Below are 25671 nucleotides of genomic sequence, written 5' to 3' on the forward strand. Positions count from 1 at the left end.
TGACTCGAAAACCGAGAAATGCGCAGTTGTAAAAGCGCAACTTTTCCGCAAATTTAAGACGTCCCGGTTTTTCGGAAGTTTCACATCTGTACATACTCTCGCTATATATGAAGGTATTCTAGGCCAGCCCAGGGCAGCTGATAATCGAGATTTCTGATATATTACCTCTTGATATAAAGGGACTCTACCATTCTGCACAGAGAAGTGGATTTCAGACTTTTTTTAAGTACCCATCGATGATTTTCCTGTGATTTCACCAGTGAAAAGTCTACTCTGTATACCTAGTTCTTGCGTGCAACCTACCCATTCACGTCGTTGAGTCCCTCATGAAGCATGTAAATGACCGCACTTGTCGGCTGAAATTTTGAATGGATCCGGCCTTGGGTGCAATAACCGGTCGGTGGCCTTGACGGCGTAGAAAATTGCTCGAAATGGGCTCACGCTACACACGATCCCGTTGGTTGTTAATCCGGAGGAGATGCCGGCGTAAAGGCGCCTGTAACGCGGCCGGCGCATCCTCGCCAAGAAACCTGTTTCTTGAGTCATCGCGATTGTTTCGTCACCGATGAATATTCTTGATTCGCTGCTGCACCGCACGGTGGATCGAGCCACTAGGAGAGGTCGGACAAAATTTGGAAACTTTGAAAGTTTGTAACGCCGGTTATACAAAACTTCGAGGTTCTAAAAGTGGTTCCATTGGTTTCCTCGTGAAATTTTCTTCCAGAAGCACCCCTTAAAATTTAAAATGTGGCTAAATAAACATCAAAATTTGCAAAATTACGCTGCCGCGCCACACCGTGGATCGAGGCACCAGGAGCAGGTCGGACAAAATTTGGAAACTTTAAAAGCTTATACCTCCATTTACATGAAATTTTGAGGTTCTTGAGGGTCCATTGGCTTATTCCTCGTGAAATTTGCCTCTTGAAGCACCCCCTAAAATTTACAATGTGGCCAAATAAACATAAAAATGTGCAGTTTTAGTCAACAATTTCATGTCCGACTTCTCTGATTGACTCGACCCTTTGTGCGCCGCTAAGGTAAGTTCTAGGTCCGATGAGTTGCTAAGGACAGGTCAGTTACAAAAATTAATCGCCGCGCCAGCTCTAGAATATCTGTGTACAGGATGATCTGAAAGTCCCGCATCATCCCTATAACCCTAAGGTTTTTGCCCCTTTTTAGGTTGGTCCGTTTAAAATTTTGGGGTCCCCAAAAGTTGTCTCTTTCGATTTAGGAGCGCTCACAAAATTGCATGTCTCTTTCTCCTATTTTTCAAAATCTCAACTCTTCCATCAAACTCTTCCAAAACCTTCATGATTGTCAGCTTCACCACAAATTAAATGAGATACACTACCAAAGCCTGGTAAAATCAAAACATAAACCTCTGGATGACCGAAAAATACCAGAATAAATTCTGATACAAGATTTTGGTTTGGTTTGGTTTTTAGTCGGCTGCCCTTTTGGGCTTTGCCGCTTGCTTAATGTGCTCACTTTGATTTTCGTGGGATGTTATCCGTTAAAATTGTATTCATTCTGTATCTCTCGTATGCAACACCCCCAATTAATTTCGAATTTTCGCTGGTCTCGGCGTACCCCGGCAGCTGATGAACGTTTCAGTAATCTTGGCCCCTCACATTACTTCTGCACCATATGTTGAGGCCTCAAGCTACTAGACGTTGTTACGGTCGCGCGGGAGGCCCTAATGAGAAACCTAGCGCGAGGATTTAACGGAGCTCAGCGCACGGGCCGCGGAAAGATACCGACCCCGCAAACGGATGAATTATACATGTTTTGACGAAGGCTCAAATCTCTCGCCGCGCGAGGAAAGGTGTTTCGAGGGAATAAGGTATAGCGAGGGAGTAACGAATTCAGATGTCTCTAGTTTTTCACCGGGGGTTCCACTGCCCCATTGCCACCTCGACAGAATTCGTCGTCAACCGCACAAGGGAACGTAACTCCCTTACAGTGTTGCCAAATTTCCCTGGGCAAGTCGTAGTTAGACCAGGGAATGGAGATGTTGCATGTGTGAGGAATTTTCGATTTGACTGTTCATTCTCATGTAAAAGTTCGCGAGAAAGACGATGGTGCCACTGGTTTTCTCTGCAATCAACTCCCAAGCTCAAAAAAAGCTCTCGAGTTGGGGCCAAAATGGAGGGGATATCCCACGCTATCCTGAGAGTCCAACTCTACATCAAGACAAACTCTCCATGCAAAGATAGGGAACAAATACATTGACAGGGTTGCCGTGCTTTCAGTTTCAGAATCCCCAAATAAAGTGGCAGCCCTGTCAATGAATTTGCTCCCTATCTTTGCATGGAGAGTTTGTTTTGATGTAGAGGTGAACTCTCAGGGTAGGGTGGGATACCCCCTCCATTTTGGCCTCAACTTGAGAGCTTGTCTTGATCCTGGGAGTTGATTTCAGAAAAAACCAGTGGCACCATCGTTTTTCTCGCGAACTTTTACATAAGAATCAACAGTCAAATTGCAAATTCCTCATACATGCAATTTGCAACATCTTCATGTCGGGAGATTTCTGAGTGAAAATTTCCCCGATTTTTCCTTTTTTTTCTTCAAAAATTAGATAAATTTTAAACAAAAATGGCGCTGGCTTTTTGTGAATAATTGAATGGGTCAATGCGCTGCATACAGAATCGTGTTTCGATGCTTGATTCTAGTAGATTAGCCAAAAATAATAAAATCTGTCCAAAGAACAACTTTCTACGTTCAATATTAACCGAGACATCGCCCTTTGAAAAGTCGGGTTTTTGACGTCATCCATCGCGGTAGTGGCACCCTCGGTCTCTTCCACCTTGTTTTCACTGGTGACGCACATTTGCACTGGTTACTCAACGTCAAACTCGGATGAATGATATCAGCGCCTGCAAGACTGTGGAAATACTCCACGCATTGCGCCAAACAGTGCGGTCGGCGTGAATCGCATATTAGTGCCGTCAAAACTGCATAAATACTTCTCCTTGCTTTCATAAGTCAGTGTGATGCACATTTGTACTGGTTACTAAACTTGATATTCGGATGAAACCAAGGTGGAAGTAACTAAGGATGATGTCAAAAACCCGAATTTCAAAGGGCTATATCTCGGTTAATATTGAAAGTAGAAAGGTGCTGTTTGGACGGATCTTATTATCTTAAGTTAATTTACAAGAGTCAAGAATCAGCACACGATTCTGTGACCAGCGCAACAGACCTACTAGAACGCTGTAGATGAGGGGAACGTCTGAGCCTGAATTACGGGTGTGTTATATGAGAAGAGGGGCGTTCAGGGCTGCGATACGTAACGCCAGAATAGGGGCAAAGCGCCTTTTTTAAAAAAATCTAAGATGAAAAATCGACGTGAGCTGGCAATTTTGCATCTATGATGCATTGTCAAACGTTTATTTGAGGCAGGAAGGGGGGGGGGGGGGGCTCGTACAAAGCTCTATATACGTATCTCTTCTGGGGAGCGCAGAACTGTTGCATGGGTGCATTGCGAGGAGAAGGAAGACATACTTGTGTTGTTGAAAATATCGTCACCCTCCGATCAAAATAGGTACTACAAGCGCCATGCGGCGTTTAAAAATTTTCGCCGCCATTTTATTTTTTCACAGAGAAATTTTTGTTGAAATCTGTTTGAAAATTGCACTGAATTCTATCGACAGTATAAAGAAAATTCAGAGAAATTTTCGGACAGCCTCGTCGAACAATTTTCCTGTAGAAAAAAAATAAAATGGCGTCGCATGGCGCTTAAGATACATTGGCCGGAAGGTGCAATATATCAATTACAACCTCGGTGATACCTATGTATGTATTCATTGTTCGAGGTACAATTGTACCTCGAACAATGAATACATAGTTCTGGACCCGTGATTTTTTAAGAATATTCTACTTGGCATCGGCGGATCTAGCAAATTGGCAACATTGTTTTCACGCCATTTGTACCTATGGAAATGTATCGATTCTTGGAAGGGGCTAAGTGATTCGACAAGAATCGATTATTCAGCGCAGGTGTAAATAGAGGAAAGTCAGTGTCACCAACCTGGTACTTGACAATGACGGCGCAGCGCGCTTTCGTTTTGATTTATCTCGACGGATTACAGGTTTGAGTCCAAAGCCCCAGAATGAGGTGATTTATGCAAGTTTTATCCATTATGATATTAATACTGAGTCCCTACTGTCGGTTTGTAGCATCCAAGCTTTGCATCGAACATGAGAATAACAGCAAAAAAACCACACTAAAGAGTAACCAAATAATAACAATAAGAAAAATAAATTTTAAAAAAAATTGTTTTTAAGTGAGGTTCTAGTCATTTAAAAGGATTTATTTCCTCCTTAATCAGAAAAAGACGAAGGAAAAACAATTTTAAATTTTCAAAGTGTTAAAGTATAAAACAATTAAATTTATACGCTTGAACTATGAGATAATTTTTATGAGATTGTAGTCATATGTAGTTCAGCTGTGTGCGTATCCCTCTGAGAAAAGTCGATTGCCATCGACGAAAATAAAACTGCCCTATAGAAATGAGACATTGGGAAATGAAAGATGCGAGCACACAAATTGTGCCTGTAGGAGTGTATTTAAGAAGTTTTTGATCTGCTCATCGTGATTTTTGTGCGGTCTAAGAGGCTTTGAATTTACCTATATTTCTTTTATGCGACAACTTGATTCTATGATGTTGTACTAAGGAGAAGCGCCGCATAAACCTTCAGGTGTTGCCAGATTTCCTTTGATAAAACACAAATTTCCTGGTAAACTTATGAATTTTTTTCTTCCAATTTTTCAGATAATTTTGTTCGCAATTTCATCTTATATCCCTAAAAAATTCAAGGAAATATGTTCATAATTTTCCTCTAAAATAAACATTTTATCGAAGAAAATTTGGCACCTATCAAAGTTTGTACTGCGTTCTTCCTTAGCACGGCAGTATGTAACAGCGCAATGCGCTAGTGCATTGTGTCATCGGGCTGAGCCACCCGAAGCGCCTTCAACTCATTGTGTATGCAACGAGGACATCCGTAGAGCACGAATAGTTGCATGTTACATTAAGGCGCTATGATTAACAGCGCACCGCGCACATCGTCTGTGCGTAGTTCCCGACACGAGCAAACGTAACCATAAAATTAACTTCGACTATTTAATTTTTTAATTCAAATTCAGACGTTGCCAAATTTCCTTCGATAAAATATGAATTTTCGAGTAAATTCGTGGATTTATCCTTCTCGTTGCAACCATCGAAAGGACGTATCAGATGTTGCGATACAATTACACTGACGCCAAGATTAAAAAGTATAGGCAATAATATGGTATAGCAAACAAGACAGAAATACAATACTATCGTGCTAAAGAAGAACGCCGTATGAGGTTTCAGACGATGCCAAATTTCCTTTGATAAAAAATGAATTTGCAGGAAAATCCGCAAATATTTTCTCTCGAATTTTGTTAGAGAATTGCAAGCGCGATCAGATCTAAATTATCTGTAAATCTCAAGGGAAAATATTCATAACTCTCCTCAAAAATAAGCATCTATCGTAGGAAATTTGACAACTCTCGAATGCTCATATGGCGTTTTTTTTGTAGTACGGCAGAATAAAATCATGAACTAGAAGACATGTATATACAGAGCCATTCCTATAATGTTTATAGTACAGTAAAGGAGCCGCTGTTTTAGTGGTCTTCGAGTTTTAGTCTATTTATTGACGCTTAGCCCGATCAAAATCGGTGGAAAATTCACGTCGGGTTTGCACAATCGGCGGAAGTTACGGAGTGCCATCGTCCATTTCCCCGGGACGCGAAACTGACCCGGTAACGAAGTTTTCTGTCGAGGTGAGCCCGGAAAGAAAACAGATCGAGAACATTCTGCGTTCGGTCGGAAGAGCGCGCCGAAAATTAATCGCTTTGCGTCAAAACGACGAATACGCACCGGGCGTTAAACGGAGGATCTTCGTTTTTACGGTCACGACTTCGAATGCAGCATCAGGATCTCCGGAATCTAGCGGGTCCGCAGTGGCGTGGCGTGAATAATCGATTATCGATATCTCGCCATTTGAAACTATGGTAAAGAATCGATTACTAAGGTGTTCGCTGCGAACACCCTGATAATTGATCTTTTTTCATAGGTTTAAATGGCATAACAATCGATATATCGCAATTCACGCCACGCCACTGCGGGTCAGGCGAATCGGATCTAAAACCGCCTCGCCTCGACCGAAAGCTAATTGCGGATACGATGTTTTTGCTGAGAACGGCAGAGCTCACTTTTGGTCCTCCGGGCCGGATGAAACCGTGTATCTGTGATGAATTGTCGATGGTAGTTATGCGGTTTTGGCCTCGTGTCGGTGTAGCCCACTTTTGGTCCCCTGGGCCAATGAAAGCGTGTATCTGTGATGGATTTTCGGTGGTATGGTTATGCGGTTTTGGCCTTGTGTCGGTAAAGCCCACTTTTGGTCCCCCGGGCCAATGAAAGCGTGTATCTGTGATGGATTTTCGATGGTGGTTATGCGGTTTTGGCTTTGTGTCGGTCTGACCGAGAAATGAGCATCGAGTACTCGCTGGAGCATGGAGAAAAGAGACTCGAGACTCTGTACTCGCTCTTTCCTTTAGCCTCCGGCCTGGACCTGGCAGCCCGACGCTCTTGTCAGACTGCGCCTGTAATTTACGCTTATACTGCCTTGCGAAAGAGCAGCAAGTGATAAAGGACCGTATAAGACTGTGCATTTTAACTCTAAATTTTTGAAAAGGAAAATTATTACACAAACTAATTGCGGTGGACGCACGGGTCGTAAGAGAGTATGCTGGAGTTTTTTGCCAACGTGCGTTAAAAATTCAGCATGGAGCTGAAAATCTCAATACAGAGGGAAAAAGCTCGTATGAGCACAGTTTTCCCTCAAAGAGATATGCTGTTTGGTGCAACACTAGTCACGTCCATTCAGCCGAAACGCATCTGCAGTTGTCTTCCTAAACTAAACTAGTTGCCGGTAAAAATATTTTTAGAGACTGTGAAATCATCGGGTTATCAATATCTACCGAAAAATGTGTTAACTGATACCTACGCACGAATAACTTCCTAGTAAGCGTATTCTGCTCTGCTCAGAAAAATGTCGTATGAGCCTTTCAACATTGCCAAATTTCCTTTAATAAAATCAAAAATTTTTGGGAACATTTATGGATTTTTGCCCCCCCCCCCCCAAATTTCTCAGAAAATATCATTCGGAATCTAACCTCTAGCATCTGAAAATTTCAAAGAAAAAGATTCATAACTTTTTTTGGAAATGAATATTTCATAACGGGAAATTTGACAACATCTAGGTGTTCTCCCGACGTTTCTCCTTAGCACGAATTGATGATTCTTCCGCTTTTCCCCCCATCAAAATTCTAGTGCGTACCCTTGAACATCGCTGATGCTGGTAGCAAGTTTTCTCGGTCGAATCCACTGTAATATTAGCTGTGTGAACCAAAATACGAGTTCTGGAATAGAACCAGAATTTCTTGTCCTATGAACTAGAACTTGGCTGAGTGAACAAAATTTGGCAACAGCGAACTGTGCGCTTGCGTAGCTGCAACTGCGATTCACCTGCATGCGGAAGTGCGTGGACAAACCGATTCGATAATTCCTCGCCTTTTTGGACAAAATCTCCTCTCTCTCCGATTTTTCATTTGAGCAATTCGTCACCCTCCGGCTAAAGTATCACAAGTGCCATGCAACGTTTCAAAATTTCTGCCACCATATTATTTTTTTACAGAGAAATCGTTCAACGAAGATTTCCGAAAATTTTACTGAATTTTCTTGGTGCTGCCGATTTAATTCAGTGAAATTTTCAAACTGATTCAACCAACAATTTCTCTGTAAAAAAAAAAAAAAAAAAAAATGGCGTCGGAAATTCCTGAAAATTTGAAGGAAAAACATTCACAACTTTCCTCAAAAATTAACATTTCACCGAGGGAAAGGCAGCTCTCGAATGCTCATACGGCGTTCTACCTTAGCACGGCAGTATGGCTCATAAGGCTTTTATCCTTAGAACGGCATTTAATAGTCGAGAATGCGGGGCGTTGAGCAACTTTTGAGTCTCGGCGTCGATCCAGAGGTTTATTCCGAGGAGTAGGATCAGTAAACAAAGTCCAGTTCAAGGCGACTGTCATTACTTCGGTTCGCCGACCAAGTTGGGGCGCGGGAACGACCGTTGACCAGTGGGCAGTGACCACTCACCTCAAGATCCGAATCGGGCAGTCTGAACTTTGACGATGCGTCGAGCGTGTACACGACGCACAGTGGATCGAGTCAATCATAGCGGTCGGATATGAATTTTTTTTACAAAAACTGCGAATTTTGATGCCAAATGGAGATGTTGCATGTGTGAGGAATTTGCAATTTGACCGTTGATTCTCATGTAAAAGTTCGCGAGAAACACGATGGTGCCACTGGTTTTCTCTGAAATCATCTCCCAAGCTCAAAAAAAGCTCTCAAGATGAGGCCAAAATGGAGGAGATATCCCATTCTACCCTGAGAGTCCACCCTTACATTAAGACGAACTCTCCATGCAAAGATAGGGAGCAAATACATGGCTAGGGCTGCCATTCAATTTGGGGACTCAAACATGGAAAACACGGCAACACTGCTAATAATGTATTTGCTCCCGATCTTTGCATGGAGAGTTCGTCTTGATGTAGAGGTGGACTCTCAGGATAGCGTGGGATATCCCCTCTATTTTGTCCTCAACTTGAGAGCTTTTTTTGAGCTTTGGAGTTGATTTCAGAGAAAACCAGGGGCACCATCGTGTTACTTGCGAACTTTTACATAAGAATGAACAATCAAATCGCAAATTCCTCACACATGCAACATCTCCATTCGTCACATTTCAAATTTTAAGGGGTGTTCCCAAAAGAAAATTTCACGAGGAAACCAATCGAACCACTTCTGTAACCCCAAAGTTTTGTATGAACGGAGTTGTAAGCTTTTTTTAAGTGTCCAAATTTTGTCCCACTTCTTTCGTAAGCTCGATCCTCTGTGCGACGGCCGGTGACGTGGACACGTTCGCTTTGCATTCTCTTTCGTCTCGCGATGCGCTTTCCGACGTGCAGCTGGGCCTTTCGCCTCGTCTGCGGGCTGATTATTGAAATTGATAGACAAAGCAACAGACAAAGAAGACATGGGAAGTATGGAGTATTATACTGCTGTGCTAAGGAAGAACGCCGTATGAACATTCGACAGTTGCCAAATTTCCCTCGATAAAATGTTTATTTCAGAGGAAGGTTATGAATATTTTTCCTTGAAATATTTGGGAAATTTAGGTGAAATTACGAACAAAATTATCTGGAATATTGAAAGGAAAACGTTCATAAGTTTTCCAGGAACTTCGTGTTTTATAAAAGGAAATTTAGCAATGCTTGATGGTTCATGCGGCGTTTTTCCCTAGCACGGCAGTATAGAGGAGTATTGGTTGAAACTGCTGGTTCTCACAGACTAAGGGGGGAAATGATGGACTAACTGAAGGGTTTTTTTGTCGGTTGCCGTTCGTTAGTCTATTATCTCCTTTGTCCATCGCAGTCACCCACGCACACCAATAGGGTCCCACCGCATGCCTTTTATCTTCTTTGTCTATAGCTTTGCCCAACAATTTCAGTAATCGGCCTGTTAGGGTGACTCCGTAGAGTTTTCGAAAACCGTTTATCGACCAGGTTTTTTATGGATGTTTTTCATACAATCATGTGACTTGCAATCCCTCTTCTGCCAATTTCTAACCTGAAAATGTGTTTGTTATGGGTCCAAAACGAAACCACGAAAGCATGCAGAAAATAGCACTTACGGATGTCTTGCCTAACAATAGCCTAGCATGGAAATGAAAAATACCCTTTTTACATTATATGTAATTGAAATAAATTCAATTGATTTTTAATCATTCAAACGACTTCTTGGAGTTTTTCGGATAGTTAGTGGCAATTTAACAAAGAACGATGGCTTCCTTCATTAAAATTTTCCGGTCAAAAAGCTTCTGAGCCTGTTTTCTCAAAACTTCATTTTTGCACTCTCTCTGCTCTCTTCGCTATCACGGCAGTCCTGTGACGAGCAGATTCACCGAGCCGGCACATGTAGGAGCGATAAAAGCACGGCGCCCGGTTTGCGATGGGCGTAATATTGACGTAAGGGGCCGTAAATTAACGATCCGTTGAACTGAATCAACTTCATTTTCGCCGCAAGTGTAGCCTCGAACCGGTTGAGCTTACGAGCTGCTCTAATTCGCCACCCGAACCGAACCAGTTGGCGCCATCCCTGCGGATCGATAATTCACACCGCCGTGCTGAGGAAGAAAGCCGTATGAGCCTTCGAACGTTGCCAACTTTGCTTCGATAAAATACCATTTTTCGGAAGTCTTGTGAAGTCTTGTGCTTCCAATTTTTCATAAAATGGACAATTGAACGGAAAATTAAACAATACAGTGCGTGTTTTCTTACATCAAAATTTTACGCAGGACTCGTTGAACATGCATCGAAAGCTTCCTAAATGGATCGTATTTGATGGTGGTTCCAAGTATCGTTCGGTTCAAAACGATGGAACATAACCTCCGACAAAAATTTTAGGATCTAAGTTAGAAAAGCTGAAAAAGAGGAAATTCCTAAAAATTTAACTTTTCACTGCCATGTGGTACTCAAAGGAACAAAAAATCAGTTACAAAAACCAGTTCTCACAAATTATTCGATTGAATTTTAAGGCTAACACTAAATCTTGTCTATCGATGGCTGTAGATCCTAACGGAATATAAGCCAATAAACCAGCAGGAAAAAAAAAAAAAAAAAAACTTTTGAGGCTACGTTTACATGTTGAACCAATCAATATCGATACAATCTCAACGACAGAACGAAAAAAGCCTGTTTGATGTATCGAATACGGTAGGTACTAAGAATCATGAGTGAAGAAATAAATTTTCGTGGTTTAAACACATTTTTACATATGTTAAACACTTGTCATGTGTATACTTCTCGCTCGCGTAAAAAACAGTATCAACTTGAGCCAAATGTGGCATTGACATCAACCTTTGCATTTGGCAGGTGACTAGAACTTGGTTTCACACTGGTGCACAGTTGGTCCACCGGAAATTTCCATCGTTGAATAAACCGAAAATAATTTAGTACTGGGGCAGACTCTGGTTTTTTGCAAGCCGAAAGTATGCATTGGACGTATTTCTATCAAACAGACCTATGTGGAGGTGAGAAATATGGGGTGTGCTCGCTAGTTCCCTGGCCGTAAGAGTGAATGAGAATAATCAAGCGCCAGTGACGTCAGCGGCAATGATGGAGCCGGGGCACGATAGAGAAAGATCGTCGTCAGGCCGCTTTAACTCATGAGCCCTGTCCACAACGCTCTCGTCCCATCCTCGCGGCTCATGAATCCCACATTCAGTTGGCACATAGTTCTGTTTGATAGAATGTAATATCCCGCTTTTCCAATTCTTCAAAAGGAATCACGCCCTCTTTTACGTTCTTTCTTATGCAGATTTCTAGAGCACACCCCGTACTGCCGTGCTAAGGAAAAACGCCGTATGAACCTTTAGGCGTTGCCAAATTTCCCTTGATAAAACACGAATTTCCTGGTACATTTATGAATATTTGCTTTTCGATTTTTCATATAATTTTGTACGCAATTTCACCTAAAGTTCCTGAAAATTTCAAGGGAAAATATTCATAACTTTCCCCAAAAATAAACATTTTATCGAAGGAAATGTGGCAACTCTCGAATGTTCATACGGCGTTCTTCCTTAGCACGGCAGCATATCGTCACCTTCCAGGCAAAGTATCACAAGCGCCATGCGACGTTTAAAAATTTCCGCCGCCATTTTATTTTTTTGCTGAGAAATTGTTGGTTGAATCTGTTCGAAAATTTTACTAAATTTTATCGGCAGCACAAAGAAAATTCGGTGTAATTTTCGGACAGCTTCGTTGAACAATTTCTCTGTAAAAAAATATAATGGCGGCGAAAATTTTTAAACGTCGCATGGCGCTTGTGATACTTTGCCTGGAAGGTGACGATATTTCTCACCTGCTCACAGTTCTGTTTGATAGAAACACGTCCAATTGATGCAGACAAATACCATTATTTTCCAACGAATGAGCAGACTAACGTCGGGAAAGTTAATGCGTTCACGTATTGATGCATATGCTAACACCTGTATCTTTTTTGGCTGTTGACAGGAGTCGAGCATGTCGCTGGCAGCGTCGCCTTCGGAGCTGAAGCCGCCGGGTATGATGGGAGCTGGGGAGGCGCCTTCGAAACACCACCTGCACCTCCCGCGAGGCAGCGACGCCTGCAAGCATTTCATGGCCGGCTTCGAGCGACGGGCCGCCAAGTTCCACTACCAGAAGAAGGCCGCCAAAACGCTCAGCGTTGTCGTCGGCGGCTTCTTCTTCTGCTGGTGTCCCTTCTTCATCATCCTGCCTCTCGGTGAGTGTCCCTGTTTTCTTTTTGCAGCCTTACGCTGCCGTGCTGAGGAAAAACGCCGTATGAACCTTCAGGCGTTGCCAAATTTTCTTCGATAAAACACGAATTCCCTGGTAAACTTATGAGTATTTTTCTTCCAATTTGTCAGGGAATATTCTTTGTATTTTGATCTAAAGTTCCTGAAACTTTCAAGGAAAAATATTCATACTTTTTCTCATTAATAAACATTTTATCCGGGGAAATTTGGCAACTCTCGAATGTTCACACGGCGTTCTTCCTTAGCACAGCAGTACAGACCACGATACGCGGGTTTTTTTTTTTTGTCAGGCTTCAAATAGCCCATTGGCTAATCCCACGTTTACCACCAGCTCCAGGTGAATTTTGTTTGAGACAACAATCTAGAAACTGTAGATTGGTGGTGGCCTACGAAAAACGTGACACTTATGGAGCGGTCGTTCGATAGGTGGGCGGGGAGTGGAGACGACCAATGGCTATCTTCGTCGTAACCTCAAATACATGGGATTTTACGGGAGTTTTTACAATAAATGATTTAGCGTTGAAATTTTAATTCCAAACTCACACTTGAAGAATAGCTAGGTTTCATATCTAGACACATATTTTCAAACAGTTGGTTGTGAATTTGATGTAAGTCATCGTTTGAATGCGATATTTTTCCTCTAAAAAAACCCTTACCTTTATTACGTTGAATTTCTTTGTCAAATTTGATATGTGAATTCTTGGTCTCATGACAACAGAAGTACGATCTCAAAATTCGGAAAAAAATGACAAGTAGCTAAAACTGATAGCCGAATCGATGCGATATATAGCACGTCGCTCTGATACGAAAAATGGCGTGCGTCGAATCACCGTAGCATGCAAGTTAACCTTGGAACCGTAAAGCACAATCCTCTGTAAAAAACGACGTGTCGACGTGTTGACGTGATATTCCAGAGACTTCACAAGAACTCTTTTGTTCTCCGATCCTGCGTTTTTTTTCAAACGATGTCGCACTTCTCCTAACCGAGACATTGAAATAAGTAGCAAAAATAGATCCAGGTCTGTCTGGAGGGCACGAAGGGTGCGCATATGCTCGCGCCAGACGCCAAACATTTTTGCGTTGTTTCATAAGGTTGAATTCAATGTTTTTTTCATCACTTCGCACACCACACTCTTCATCAATTTAATTTATTGCGAGAACTAGGGGGCTACGTCCCCTGGCCGCTACACGGCCCAACCCCCGGGGCGCCGGGCGCTCCTAAAGGGCGCTTCGCGCCCAGCGAAATCGTCGAGATCGCCCGTTGGCGGCTAGTGAGCAAATAATTTTAATTGAATAACACAACGATGTTTCAAAGAAGAATTTTCCGCCAACAATAATCTTAATAACTTCCTTCTTATCCTGAATTTTGAATCATTTTTTGGAAGTCGACCTTGACAGGGCCACATATAGCTGTTCATGACTGAACAGAGGCCTCTGAAGGTAAAGACCCACTCTATCAAAACTGTGACCTTTGAACCCCCCTTCCTCACCCCTGCCCAACGACCGTCTTACTCCCCTTCCTGACTACGTCCATATAGCGTCTTAAAAATCACGGGAAAAACGATATAGTGCTGAGCACTAACTGTATAGATCAAACGGAGCCAGCTAGTATGGCAGTAGCGCTGAGCCCTGAAACTTTAGTGTCAAGCCCTACAGACTGTAGGTCTCAGCAGTACTGCCATATCAGCTGACTCTATTTGATCTAAACAGTTAGTGCTCAGCACTATATCGTTTTTTCCGTGATGATTTTACTAGAATAGTGAGGATGTGATTGAGCATTATCTGTTGAAAATTGTGCGAAAGCACAGACAATCGTGAAAAAAGAGGCCCGTTTGGGACCTCTTTTTGAAGATTCTTCATCACTGGGACAATGGTTTTAATGATGGGGAGAGATTACTGCAGTCATGACTGATTTTAATGTCAAAGCGCCGAAATTGAAAATAGACTGTCGCGGGGGGGGGGGGGGGGGGAGGGGTGAGAGGAGGAAAAAGAGGGGAAGAGAGTCACCGAAAAAAAAATGTCTCTTTTGCAGCGTCAGTGTCGTGTCCTCGCCCTCATAAATCTGCAGGTTTTCGCACCACGTCTCGCTTTTCACAATTCGCGTGTGAGTTCAGAATCAAGGTCATTGGGAACAAAGTGAATATTATGCTTTTCCAAACCAGCAACATTTAACTGAAATCCTTTTAACAGGTTCGACACTTAGGTGGAAACTTAAGTGGTTGTCTTCTTCTCTTCACCCCATAACTTGGGAAACGAATCTTACACTTCCTTAAGTGCCCCGTTTAGTTTCAGGTTATAGTACAGTTTCAAAAGAAATAATTGAGTGCAGACCTGTTCAAGTTTATCCCAAGCCTTTTATTAGTATTATTATTTTATTTTTAGTGTCGTGTGATGTGTCCTTTTAACTTGGTTCTCGTCTGCATATTAACAAGTGTTTATCCATCAGAAGCTTTAAAAAGCATAAGAGGAATACAGATTAATCCTAGTGCCCCGGTAAGATAATTTGCACCTTAAGAAAAAAAGTTAACCCCCAGAAACATAGCGATGCCACTATCCCATGACTATTCTAATTGCTTAAATCCAGGCCCGCCACAAGGGGGGGGGGGGGGGGATACTGGGTCCTTGGTACCGGGGCCCGGGCCCTGGAGGGGCCCGTGACGCAGGTGACAAACCACTACGAATTCATGTGTAACCCTTGTCTCGTAAGGAAAAGTGAAGAAATTACCCTAAAAATTCCGCAAAAGGTGAATAAAGTTTCAAAAACACGCTAGGGCACTATAAAATTTTTCTTACTTTTTTAGAGATTTCTATCTATTTTCAAGATTTTGAGTATATGTAGAATGATATTTTTAGTAACTGCTTTTCATTTTCTTCCGTTGTCCGATGTTAGGAGGCTCCTGTCTGGGCATCCTCGACTTCAATGGCTCAACTCCCTTGCCATGGACGTACAAAAGGGGAGTCCAGGGGGGCCCGGCTCCCCCTAGAATTGAAAAGTATCATCTGCCTTCCTCAAAAAAAAATTTATAGATGTTTTGAATGCAACAATTCGAAAGTATTTGATGCTAAAAGGAAAAACAAGGCGTAATTATTCTGCAGAAATTGATGGAAAATCTCCATCATAAGAGCTTCAAAATGCGTCCAAATAGATTTAAAATTTGAAAAATTTCCCGGGAGAGGCCTCCCGGACCCCCCCTCTGTGCTAGAGGCCCGGGCCAGAAAACTGGTACCAGGGCCCGAGATGAGATGTGGCGGGCCTGCTTAAATCTATAAACTTACTTAAAGGATTTCCCTAAGAACGGAAAAAAACTTTATATGAAGCTATGTGTAAAACAATGTTCGAAACTCACCCTTGAGTTTTAGGAGCCATGTGGCGCATCAAGCCCGCATTTTAGGCGCCATTGGGAATTTTTACGGGCCAAATCGACTTTTCGCCTATATATTACGGCGCATTTAGTGAAAAGTTAGATGCAAGATGTTTTCTTGTTAGAACTAGTGAGCAGCTGTAACTTGAGGAAGACAAAAGCACTTAGAATGAAATCGTGAAGAATAGGAAAAACAGTCGAAGAAGAAAATTACCGAAAAATTAGTCGAATAAGCACCGAATATGAAAATTCAGATTTTTAGGGAGCAATTTTTAGGGGCCACGTTGGCGCAGAGCCTTCATTTTTTAGGCGCCATGGCCGATTTTTTAGGCGCATTTGGCGCGTTGGCGCCTGTGAGTTTCGAACACTATGGTTTAAAAGCATATTAAACCTCCCTTTTCACGTTCACTGCCAAGCAGGTCATAGTGACCGTTTTTTGTTTGTCGCTTCAAGCCAAAACGGTCAAAGTGACCGGCGTTTTGAACGGCGCGTTTTGATCGTGCTTTCTGCTATCCACGAGCCCTCCAAAAAAACTGTTAAAGAGTACTGGATACGTACGTATACGTAACCAACTGGGAGCGCGATGAGCAGAAACCCTAGTTTGAAGCGTGAAAATTCTCGACTGTTTTTTTGCATGTTTTTCTGGCCCGTCGGGAACAACCTCGTAAAAACACGTTGGTAGTGAACTTTTTAATCTCAAAGTGATTCACATAGGACCTCTCTGAGGAGAAAAAGCTGACATCGCGCTTAAAGGTCGCAATCATTCTATTTTTTGTTTAACAGTTCTTTAAAGGGAGCTCCACACTGCCGTGCTAAGGAAGAAAGCCAGATGAACATTCGAGAGTTGCCAAATTTCCTTTGATAAAATATGTATTTTTGACTTCATGCATATTTTTCCATGAAATTCTCAGATATTTTAGATTAGATAGCGTACAAAAGTGTCTGAAAATTTTGGAAAAGTAATATTCGCAATTTTCCCAGTCAAGTTGGTTTTTATCGTAGTAAACTTGGCTACGCCTGAAGGCTCATACGGCGTTCTTCCTTAGCACAGCAGTACAGATCTTGCTCAGATGCCTGCATTTTTTTTGCGATTTCGAGGGTCGGTAACGTTGTAATTCATTCAAACAATCGATGCATTTTTCGGAAAATTGACAATGTCCCGATAAAAGTCAGTATCAATTTACGTCATCGGCACAATATGCGACGCTGAAAATCAGTTTAAGTGCGTAAAAGAAATAGCATAGCACTCTCAGTGTGGATCGCATGTCGCGAACACTGAACGAATTCTATTATAACGCCTAGATGCAACTATTCGGGCTTCACAGATGTCCGTGTTGCATACGCATGGAAGTGAAGGAGTTTTAGCTCTCCGCGGCACGCACCGTTTTACCTGCGGCGGCGGGTTGAGCTCACAGTATCGCGAGGATCTGAAATGACAAAGCTCCTTCAAATCTTTCGTTAACATTACGAAGATACCTCTTGGATCGAATACTGGCGTGTTAGCAAAGAGAGCAGTAGGTGCAAAAATGAAATTTTGAGAAAACGGGCTCGGAAGCCTCTAACCGGAAAATTTTATTAAAAGAAGCCTCCGTTTTTTGACAAATTGGCTCCAATCGTCCGCAAGACTCCTAGAAGTCGTTTGAATGATTGAAAATCGACTGATTTTATTTCAATTGCATACAAAGGGTATTTTTCATTTCCATGCTAGGTTATTATCAGGCAAGACAGCCGTAATTGCTATCTTCTGCATGATTTCGTGGTTGCGATTTGAACACACAACAAACGCATTTTCAGGTTAGAAATTCGCAGAAGAGAGCGGCAGCACTTTACTCGAAACCACTCATTGGCTCTCTGGAGGAATATTGTCATGGGAACGGAGTTCCCCATGATATTACAATCGTTCCGTTGCTATCGCTATGGGATTCCCTATGCCTCTGCGACCTTGAGCGTTTCGCCCAGTCTTCGATTTTTGGTTGATTTTCCGATGTATCAAAAACCGTTGTATTTTGTAGCCAATCATGTCTCTACGTCAAGTTGTGTTGATTTCTAAAATTCGCTTTCAGCGAGTTTTTTTCCACCTTGAGATGTCGTGTCTGACTGGTAAATCTGCGCAGAACCACGAAGTTCCGATTTTAGGCAAATTCTTTTTTTTGGGAGGTTCCGATTGGTTATTTTTCGTCATCAGTTTTCTGTTCGTTGGTGCAAAAGATCGCCTACCTCGTTGCTCTTGAGAAGCCGCCATTATCCCACCTCAAATTTTAAACATATATATAAAGAAATAATAACCATCGTGCAAGGTGGAAAATTGCTCTGGAGGACCCATTACGGATATATGAGCCAAAATCAGAACTCGATTGATGGATTTAATCCATGAATACAGAAATATTGCCTCAGCTTACTGCCGCGATCGCAAATGCATCCTGAGATGAACCTTGTGACATATGACAGCATAGGTAAACAATGTCTCACAGAGTAATTCGCTTAATCCATTGTCTCTTATGACGCCAGTGGCCGAACTGCCGAAATCGCAAGGTCGTCTTTTGTGAAGCCCCGCTCAGCGTCCGAGATCACTTAACTGTTAAGCGCTCAGCCGATAGGCGGCGCTTTTTGATTTCGATTTGCCACTAGAGCTCTAGTATAGTAGGGCGCTCAAGCGGTCAAATGGCGCACCAACTCATCGATGCACGGAACGTCATTTAGGAAAATTTTTTTTTTGATTACCTCATAATAGCTCTGTGAATACGATTAAATGCAAATTAGAGTCCCTTTATAACCCAGAGTTAAGACAACTCACTTTTGGTTAGGCTGAAAGTGGCCTAAAAAAAAATCCAATTCTGATTGGTTCTCGCTCATGGAGGCCGAAACGAGTGCACCAAGATGGCGGTACCTCGAATGTGAACAAAAGTAATGAAAATATAACTAAATTGTGGTTTATCAAGAGTGAATTGTTATTTTAATCGCACCAAAATGAAAATATATTAAGAAATTATCCACTAATCAATCTAATTTTAAGGTTTTGATCAGTTTTTGTTGATGTTGTTGTTTTTGGATGACAGACATCGGAGGATTCCTTATCCTTATCCCTCAATATCGTTCGTTTGAGTGCACTCGTTTCGGCCTCCATGGCCAGCCAAGGCCGGCTGCCAGTCAGCTGATAATCGAGTTGTCTTAACTCTGGGTTATAAAGGGACTCTAATGCAAATTAGCGTGAGAAATAAATAACAGTCCTAAAACTCTCTTCGCTATGCGGTTTATAGTTATCCTATAATTACTTTCGAAAGTTCAAGATTCGCGTTCTGATTTCCGAAAACTTTTCCACCGGTGATAACCTTATTCGGAGACCTTAGTAGAATTCGCCTACATCTAGGTTATGTGTCTTTGACTTAGGTACTGGAGAGTATTGCCATCCTTTTGCCCTTCTCTCATTGGTTCATGAGTTTTGGCGTCTTTGGCCCTCTTCTGGCTTAATAAGATCAATGTTCATTTTCTGTTCTGTAGGTACAGAGCCGCGATTCAGATTCAGATGACACTACTCTCCCGTATTTGCTTCTCGCGTCTCGCTTACTCCTTTGTGTTTTCATATTTCGTCCATCTCCCTCCATCCATAATTAATTCCATAATCCATCCGCCTCGTTTAAGATTGTGTTGTGAAATTTAAGATTGTGAAATTGTCTGAAATTTGAAGCATAATATTTTGGAATTATTCAACGTATGTGTCTTGTCTTCAGACTCGTTCTGCCCACCTCGTGAAGTTTGTGAAAGTTTCTGAAGTATAATGCTGTGAAATTATTTGACCAATTATCATGCTACCTCAGAGACTGTTTTAGTGTTTTTGGGTTAATTAAAGTATGTCAGGTAGGAGATCTGCCATTTGCGATACATGCAAAATGCTTCATTATACTAGTGTACCACAGTTGTTCTCAAGCACCAATTACAACACGGTTTGCATTTTTATGCTGAATAGCATAGATAAACGACTGGAGCATTTTGCGCAGCTCAAGCGCAGGGATTTGTACCTTCGTAATTGTCACCACCTCATCGCTGCAAATTATGAAAAGGACCGCTCGAGTGTATCCTTGATCATAGAATATCTGTTATTCTCAAAGCGATGTCGTCATCACATCCCTGTCAGTTCACAACTTCTAATTATTGAGTTTAACTAGGTGTCAAAAAATCTGAGATATCTGAAGTAGCAGAAAATTGTGTACTTTCAAAGTCTAAGATTTTTTGCGGCACCGACAGTTTCATAAATCTTCCTTATAACACTCTACTCTGAAACCGCTGCATTCTACCTCTCACATTGCTCCATAACAAAGGTATGTGTTAGCCTCTTATTTGTACTAAAAATTCTAGGTTTCATGACTCATTTACTCATTCACTCTCTGGTGAATTTGGTTCCGTCAGATTCATTGCAAGACACCTTATGTGTTATCTCCGCAGACCTAACACAGGCATTTGAACGCTCAATGAGAGCAAAATTTCAACTGGCCTGTTGTCTACTTTTCAGTAAAGAAGGTAAATAACCTTCCTTAAGGACTCGCTTTGAGACGATAAAACAAGGTTTCTCCATTACTTACCGTAAGACGATAATAAGTGTTCCACCAGACTATGTAGGAGATGAGGTTGAAAGTTACATCACCTCCATGTGTGAGGAAGTTTTCTTACCTACAACCTGATTTTATGACTTACAATAACAAAAGATACTGCTTTCGCCTGACATTTTCTCATGCGTCGCATCGTCTAATAAACGGGGACCTACATTTACTTGATTCCATGAATAGGTAAAATGGCTCAGAGAGAATTTCGTCGAATGATCACTACGGCCATCTCTCATCCAGTTGGAGAACTTTTACTTACCTTTGATTAAAAAATTCATGAACCATAGAGTTTTTGGAAATTGAGTACACAATATTATTGTGAAAGATTTTTGAGGTTGAGTCTTTGTTTACATTCTCAAAGTATCAAAAGTTCTACAGTTTCATCGTGTTTCCTCCTAACTTTATCAGCTTATGAGCAATGGCTCCTAATTTACTCAACTCCTCAGCAGGCCAAAAATCCATACCTCTACAGATACATATGAGAATCATGCGTTTCAACGAAACCTACGATTCCTACTTATCATCACTCAGGAACCACCGATCTTTTCTGCAGGTGTCATGGACCATTCATGACAAATACTGTTGCAACCACCCTTATCCTAGGTACATATCTATGCATAGTAATTCTAGTGATCATCTCCATACTCACAATGTAATTTCTGTAAAATACAGTTGGACGGTGGAATTACCAGACCACGTATCTCGGTTTGCGACGTTGTAGACTTCCTTTCATACTTTCTTCTTTACACGGAAAACCAACTAACATCAATTTATAAAAACTTCCGCAATTTTTCTTCTCTGTGCAAAGAAAACTCTGTGAAAACCAAGGAGGAAAAATGATTTGTTCTCTGTCAAAAGAATAAAATGGGAGCGGAGATTTTTAAGCACCGCAAACGAGATACATGATCTGCTAGTTTCACTGTTGACTTGTTACGATATACCTATACCTACAATATCCCTACAGATTACATTGAAGATATTACTGTCCCTGTAACAGTGACTGATTCGAATGTTATCACAGTAGAGGGTTTCAGATATTTGGGCCAGCATGGTTTATTAATTACACAGAACGTAAGTTACCTTTATAAATTAAGGCGTAGAGGCAACTTCTGCCTTTGGTTGGCCAGAAATTTCTGTAAACGCATTTAAATTCCTAAAATTTATGAGAAATTCCGAATCTACTAAATGAAAGCAAGGATTTCAGGAGAACATGATTAACAATTTGCTGTCAGAAGGAAAACTGCGGAAGGAAAGTGGGAAAGATTTTTCACTAAGGCTCAACATAATATGAGGAGGAAAAAATGAATGTAATTACCGTTTACCCTGGTTATAATTCTGGTATTGTAAGAATTCTCTTTCTCTATTTACGTAATTACGTATTAAATTATTGTATGAAATCCTGTTATCACGAAGACAGAGTATCATAGAGCATAAACAATAAACATAGGAAAGGTTGTGTCTGTGTCTGATCATGAGTCATTAGAAGGTTTTAGCGTAGTGTGCTGCAACCTAGCGGACACATGGTGCCTTCGATTCGCGAAAAGTTACCTTCAGTACTCACAATCAGTTGCAGTTGATTGATTTCGTTTATTGTCTCATCATTTACCTATTAATATTTATATTTCGTTCATTTATTTACCTATAATATTTTTTACGTGTCCAATTAGGGCATCATTAAAACAATTAATTTGGCCTCGTTAAGTGATACGTTCATCTTTGATACATTTTCTTCAAATGATCTAGAAAAGTTATTTTTTTGGAGCCGTAATAGTTTTCTCTGTTTTTATGAGAAATCGAGAATTTTTTATGTATTAATATTTCGTTACTTAAGTAATGGATCATTATTTTTCTTATGGATCTTGGATTTTTTTTTCGGGGGGGGGGGGGAGGAAGCACAATTTTAGATGTTTTAGTTATTGCAAATTTTAACATACTCAGTTAATAGATAGTAAATTAAATCTGGGACTCATTAAAATTGCGCTCACCGCTGAGCGCTTCTCTAATACCCACGTATTAGAGCTTTCCCGCTTGTTTTCTTTTCTCCCATCGCTCCCGAACGGCGAGATGGCTAAGTCAGCAGAGACACCATTCTGGCTATGGGAAAATGTCACTTTTTGTGCGAGCGGGGGTTCGAATCTTGCAGGGGACAGTTAATTTTTACTGGTTGTATTGAATGTTTTAGACCAATCATCAAACAATAATTAATACTTGGCAACTTAGGAAGCACATAGGTCCCTTATGATGCGTATTCAGGCATATGTGTAGAGTAAAAATATCATACGTAGGGTGCCCCAAAAGTACCGGGACTGGTTCTGTAACTTCAAAAGTAAGATAGATACAGACATGATTTTGGTCTCATTTTAAAGATCAACTCAATACCTATCGATTAAAATCAAGATCAGCTCAATCGAATAAAAATTGACCGAGTTATGACAATTTGAAATTAGTGAGGAAAGTTTACCCCTACGGTTTTTAGGAAGATTTTTCGCTTACCAGCATTCAAAAAGTTAATATTCGTATCCACTTTCCTCCGAATCTTCCATAACTTCCTTTTGCTTTTCAAAGTACCGTCCATCAAACCGGATGCACTTTTTCATGCGCTCTTGCCACTTATCCAACATTGTTTTCCTGAATTCTTCCTCTGGGATGGCGTTGAAAAAGTTTTGAATTGCATTCTGGATTTCGGTCTTCGATTCGAATCTTCGTCCGCGAAGCTCCTTTTTAAGCGTAGGAAACATCCAAAAATCACATGGAGCCAAGTCAGGGCTGTAAGGGGGATGAGGGATTGTTTCAACTCCATTTTTACTCATAAATTCACGTGTTAAGCTCGATGTGTGAGGCCGCGCTTGTCTTGATGGAGTATCCACGAAGCTTTCAAGTCCGACCGTTTCCGGGAAATGTGCATTCTCAACTCCTTTAGCACTTTGCAATAATACGCACTGTCAACTGTTGTGTTTGGTGGTACAAAATGTTTATAAATGACACCTCGAAAATGAAAAAAACACAATAAGCATCACTTTATAGGCCGACTTTTCGATTTACGGCGATGAAGAATCTTCCTTAAAAACTGTAGGCGTAAACTTTCCTCGCTGATTTCAAATTGCCATAACTTGGTCAATTTTTATCCGATTGAGCTGATCTTGGTTTTAATCGATAGGTATTGAGTTGATCTTTACAATGAGATCAAGATCATGTCTGTATCTATCTTACTTTCGAAGTTACAGAACAAGTCCCGGTGCTTTTGGGACACCTTATGTACACTTTACGCCGAATAAGCGAACCTGAAACTTAAATGCGTTAACTTCCGAAAACCATAAATAATCCAACGAAAATAAATAATTGGTACATAACAGCTTTCTTGTATGCAAAGAAAATAATTAAAAATGTTAAAAAAGAGATGTCAACACAAAATTACATAGCCCCTTCAATTCAGAAGATACTACAAACGAACTGTACCTTAACATTTTCATATCCCAGAAGCTAACGTTCCCATGACGAATATTGCTATCGCTAGCGATTGCAAAATCCAACTTGTTGTCACTTACTGCTGTCTTGCCTAAAACTGCGTCATTTTTTGCGCACTTACGGCTTTTTCATATCGACGGTGTAAGTCGGCAATCACGTAACTCGGTTTGCGACGTCACAAACTTCCTGTCATACTTCATTTTTTAAACGGAAAACTACTCAGCGGCAATTCTTCAAAACAGCCGTGATTTTTCTTCTCCATGCGAAGAAAATTCTGCATAAACTTCAAGGAATGATGTCAATTTGTTTTCCTTTAAAATAATAACATAGAGGCGGAGATTTTCAGACACCGCAAACGAGTTATGTGATTGCAGACTTACACCGTCGATATGTCTCATTTTGATACAATCAAGATGAATTTCGCTGTTTTAGCAATTTCAATGATTTCATCTAAAAGAGTTCAGACGAATTTTGAAGGAGACTCGATTTCGAAAATTTGACACTTACTGCTCACTTCGCTATCACGGCAAAAGTACTCACATTCTATACGCAGTTGCGCAACGATTCGTGCGTAGTGGATGTCTTTGTAGTATAAATGAAGAATGGAAGGTGATCTGTCATTTTGGATTCTCGCATTACAACTTACTGCCGCGGTGCCGGTTAAATGCGCCTTAATCTCTATAGTTATGCAACACGCACATGCGTGGAGCTCGAATCCTTGCATCCAGGCTTTGTAATGTGTTTCTTTGCTCGCTTTTGACTTTATCTCTTCTCAACTTTATTCCAGCGTCGCCCACTGAGCCGATGAAGTTAACTATTACTGATTTTTACCGTAACATTGTTAATATCCCGAAAAATACTTTAATTTTTTAAATTTAATGTATCACAACGTTGCCTCTCTAAAATGTAGGCTGCGGCCTCTCACTTTCTGACCTGGGAACACTTAAAAAAAAAAAAGAATTTTGAGCGCGCATCCTAACATATTAGTTTTTGCGGAAGATTTAAAATGATAGGTTCAGTCAGAAATATACCTTAACTCACGATCAGGTCAGAACCTGGCGAGGGCCAATTAAAGCTTGTAGAAAATATGTCTTTGCTTGAAATCTTCATTTGCACTTTTGGGGTTTGCGCTTTTGGAATTTTACTCATTAAAACTACGGATAAGTTTTCAGCTGTGACAGTTGTTTTCCTAAAATAACGTATATCTTTCGTCCTCAATACCCCTCATTCATTAATTGCGCTCATAAGTGTCAGTGGGTCAGTTGCGCTGGTCGCAGAACTGTGTTTTAATGATTGATTCTTGTAGATAAGGTAAAAATATTAAGATCTGTCCAAACCGCAACTTTCTACGTTCATAACTAATCGAGATATCGCCCTTTGAAAATCGGGTTTTTGACGTCATCCACCGCGGTAGTGGCACCCTTGGTCTCTTCCACCTTGTTTTCACTGGTGACGCACTTGCACTGGTTACTCAACGTCAAACTCGGATAAATTATATTAGCGCCTGCAAGACTGTGGAGATACTTCACGCATTGCGCCAAACAGTGCGGTCGGCGTGAACCGCATATTAGCGCCGGCAAGACTGCATGAATACTTCTCCTTGCTTTCATCAGTCAGTGTGATGCACATTTGCACTGGTTACTCAGCTTGATATTCGGATAAATTGGGTTTTTGACGTCATCCACCGCTTTTTTTACACCTTGGTGTTGTCAGTCAGGGAGACACACATTGGCACTGGTTACTCTACGTGAAACGGGGATGAAAGCAAGGTGGAAGAGACCAAGGGTGTC

General features: G+C 41.2%; 1 protein-coding gene across 3 annotated transcripts in view; it reads left to right on the forward strand.

The window, feature by feature from the left end:
- The window catches only part of LOC109033396 (alpha-1A adrenergic receptor), a 232187-nt gene that overhangs the window by 194169 nt on the left and 12347 nt on the right, over positions 1-25671 (forward strand). For all 3 annotated transcript variants that reach the window (XM_072305496.1, XM_072305495.1, XM_019045990.2), the window contains one exon: positions 12173-12422. In XM_072305496.1, the coding sequence (XP_072161597.1) occupies positions 12173-12422 (250 nt within the window). The remainder of the gene's footprint in view (positions 1-12172; positions 12423-25671) is intronic.

Source organism: Bemisia tabaci, chromosome 10 (assembly GCF_918797505.1).
Source record: "Bemisia tabaci chromosome 10, PGI_BMITA_v3".
NCBI classification, from domain to species: domain Eukaryota; kingdom Metazoa; phylum Arthropoda; class Insecta; order Hemiptera; family Aleyrodidae; genus Bemisia; species Bemisia tabaci.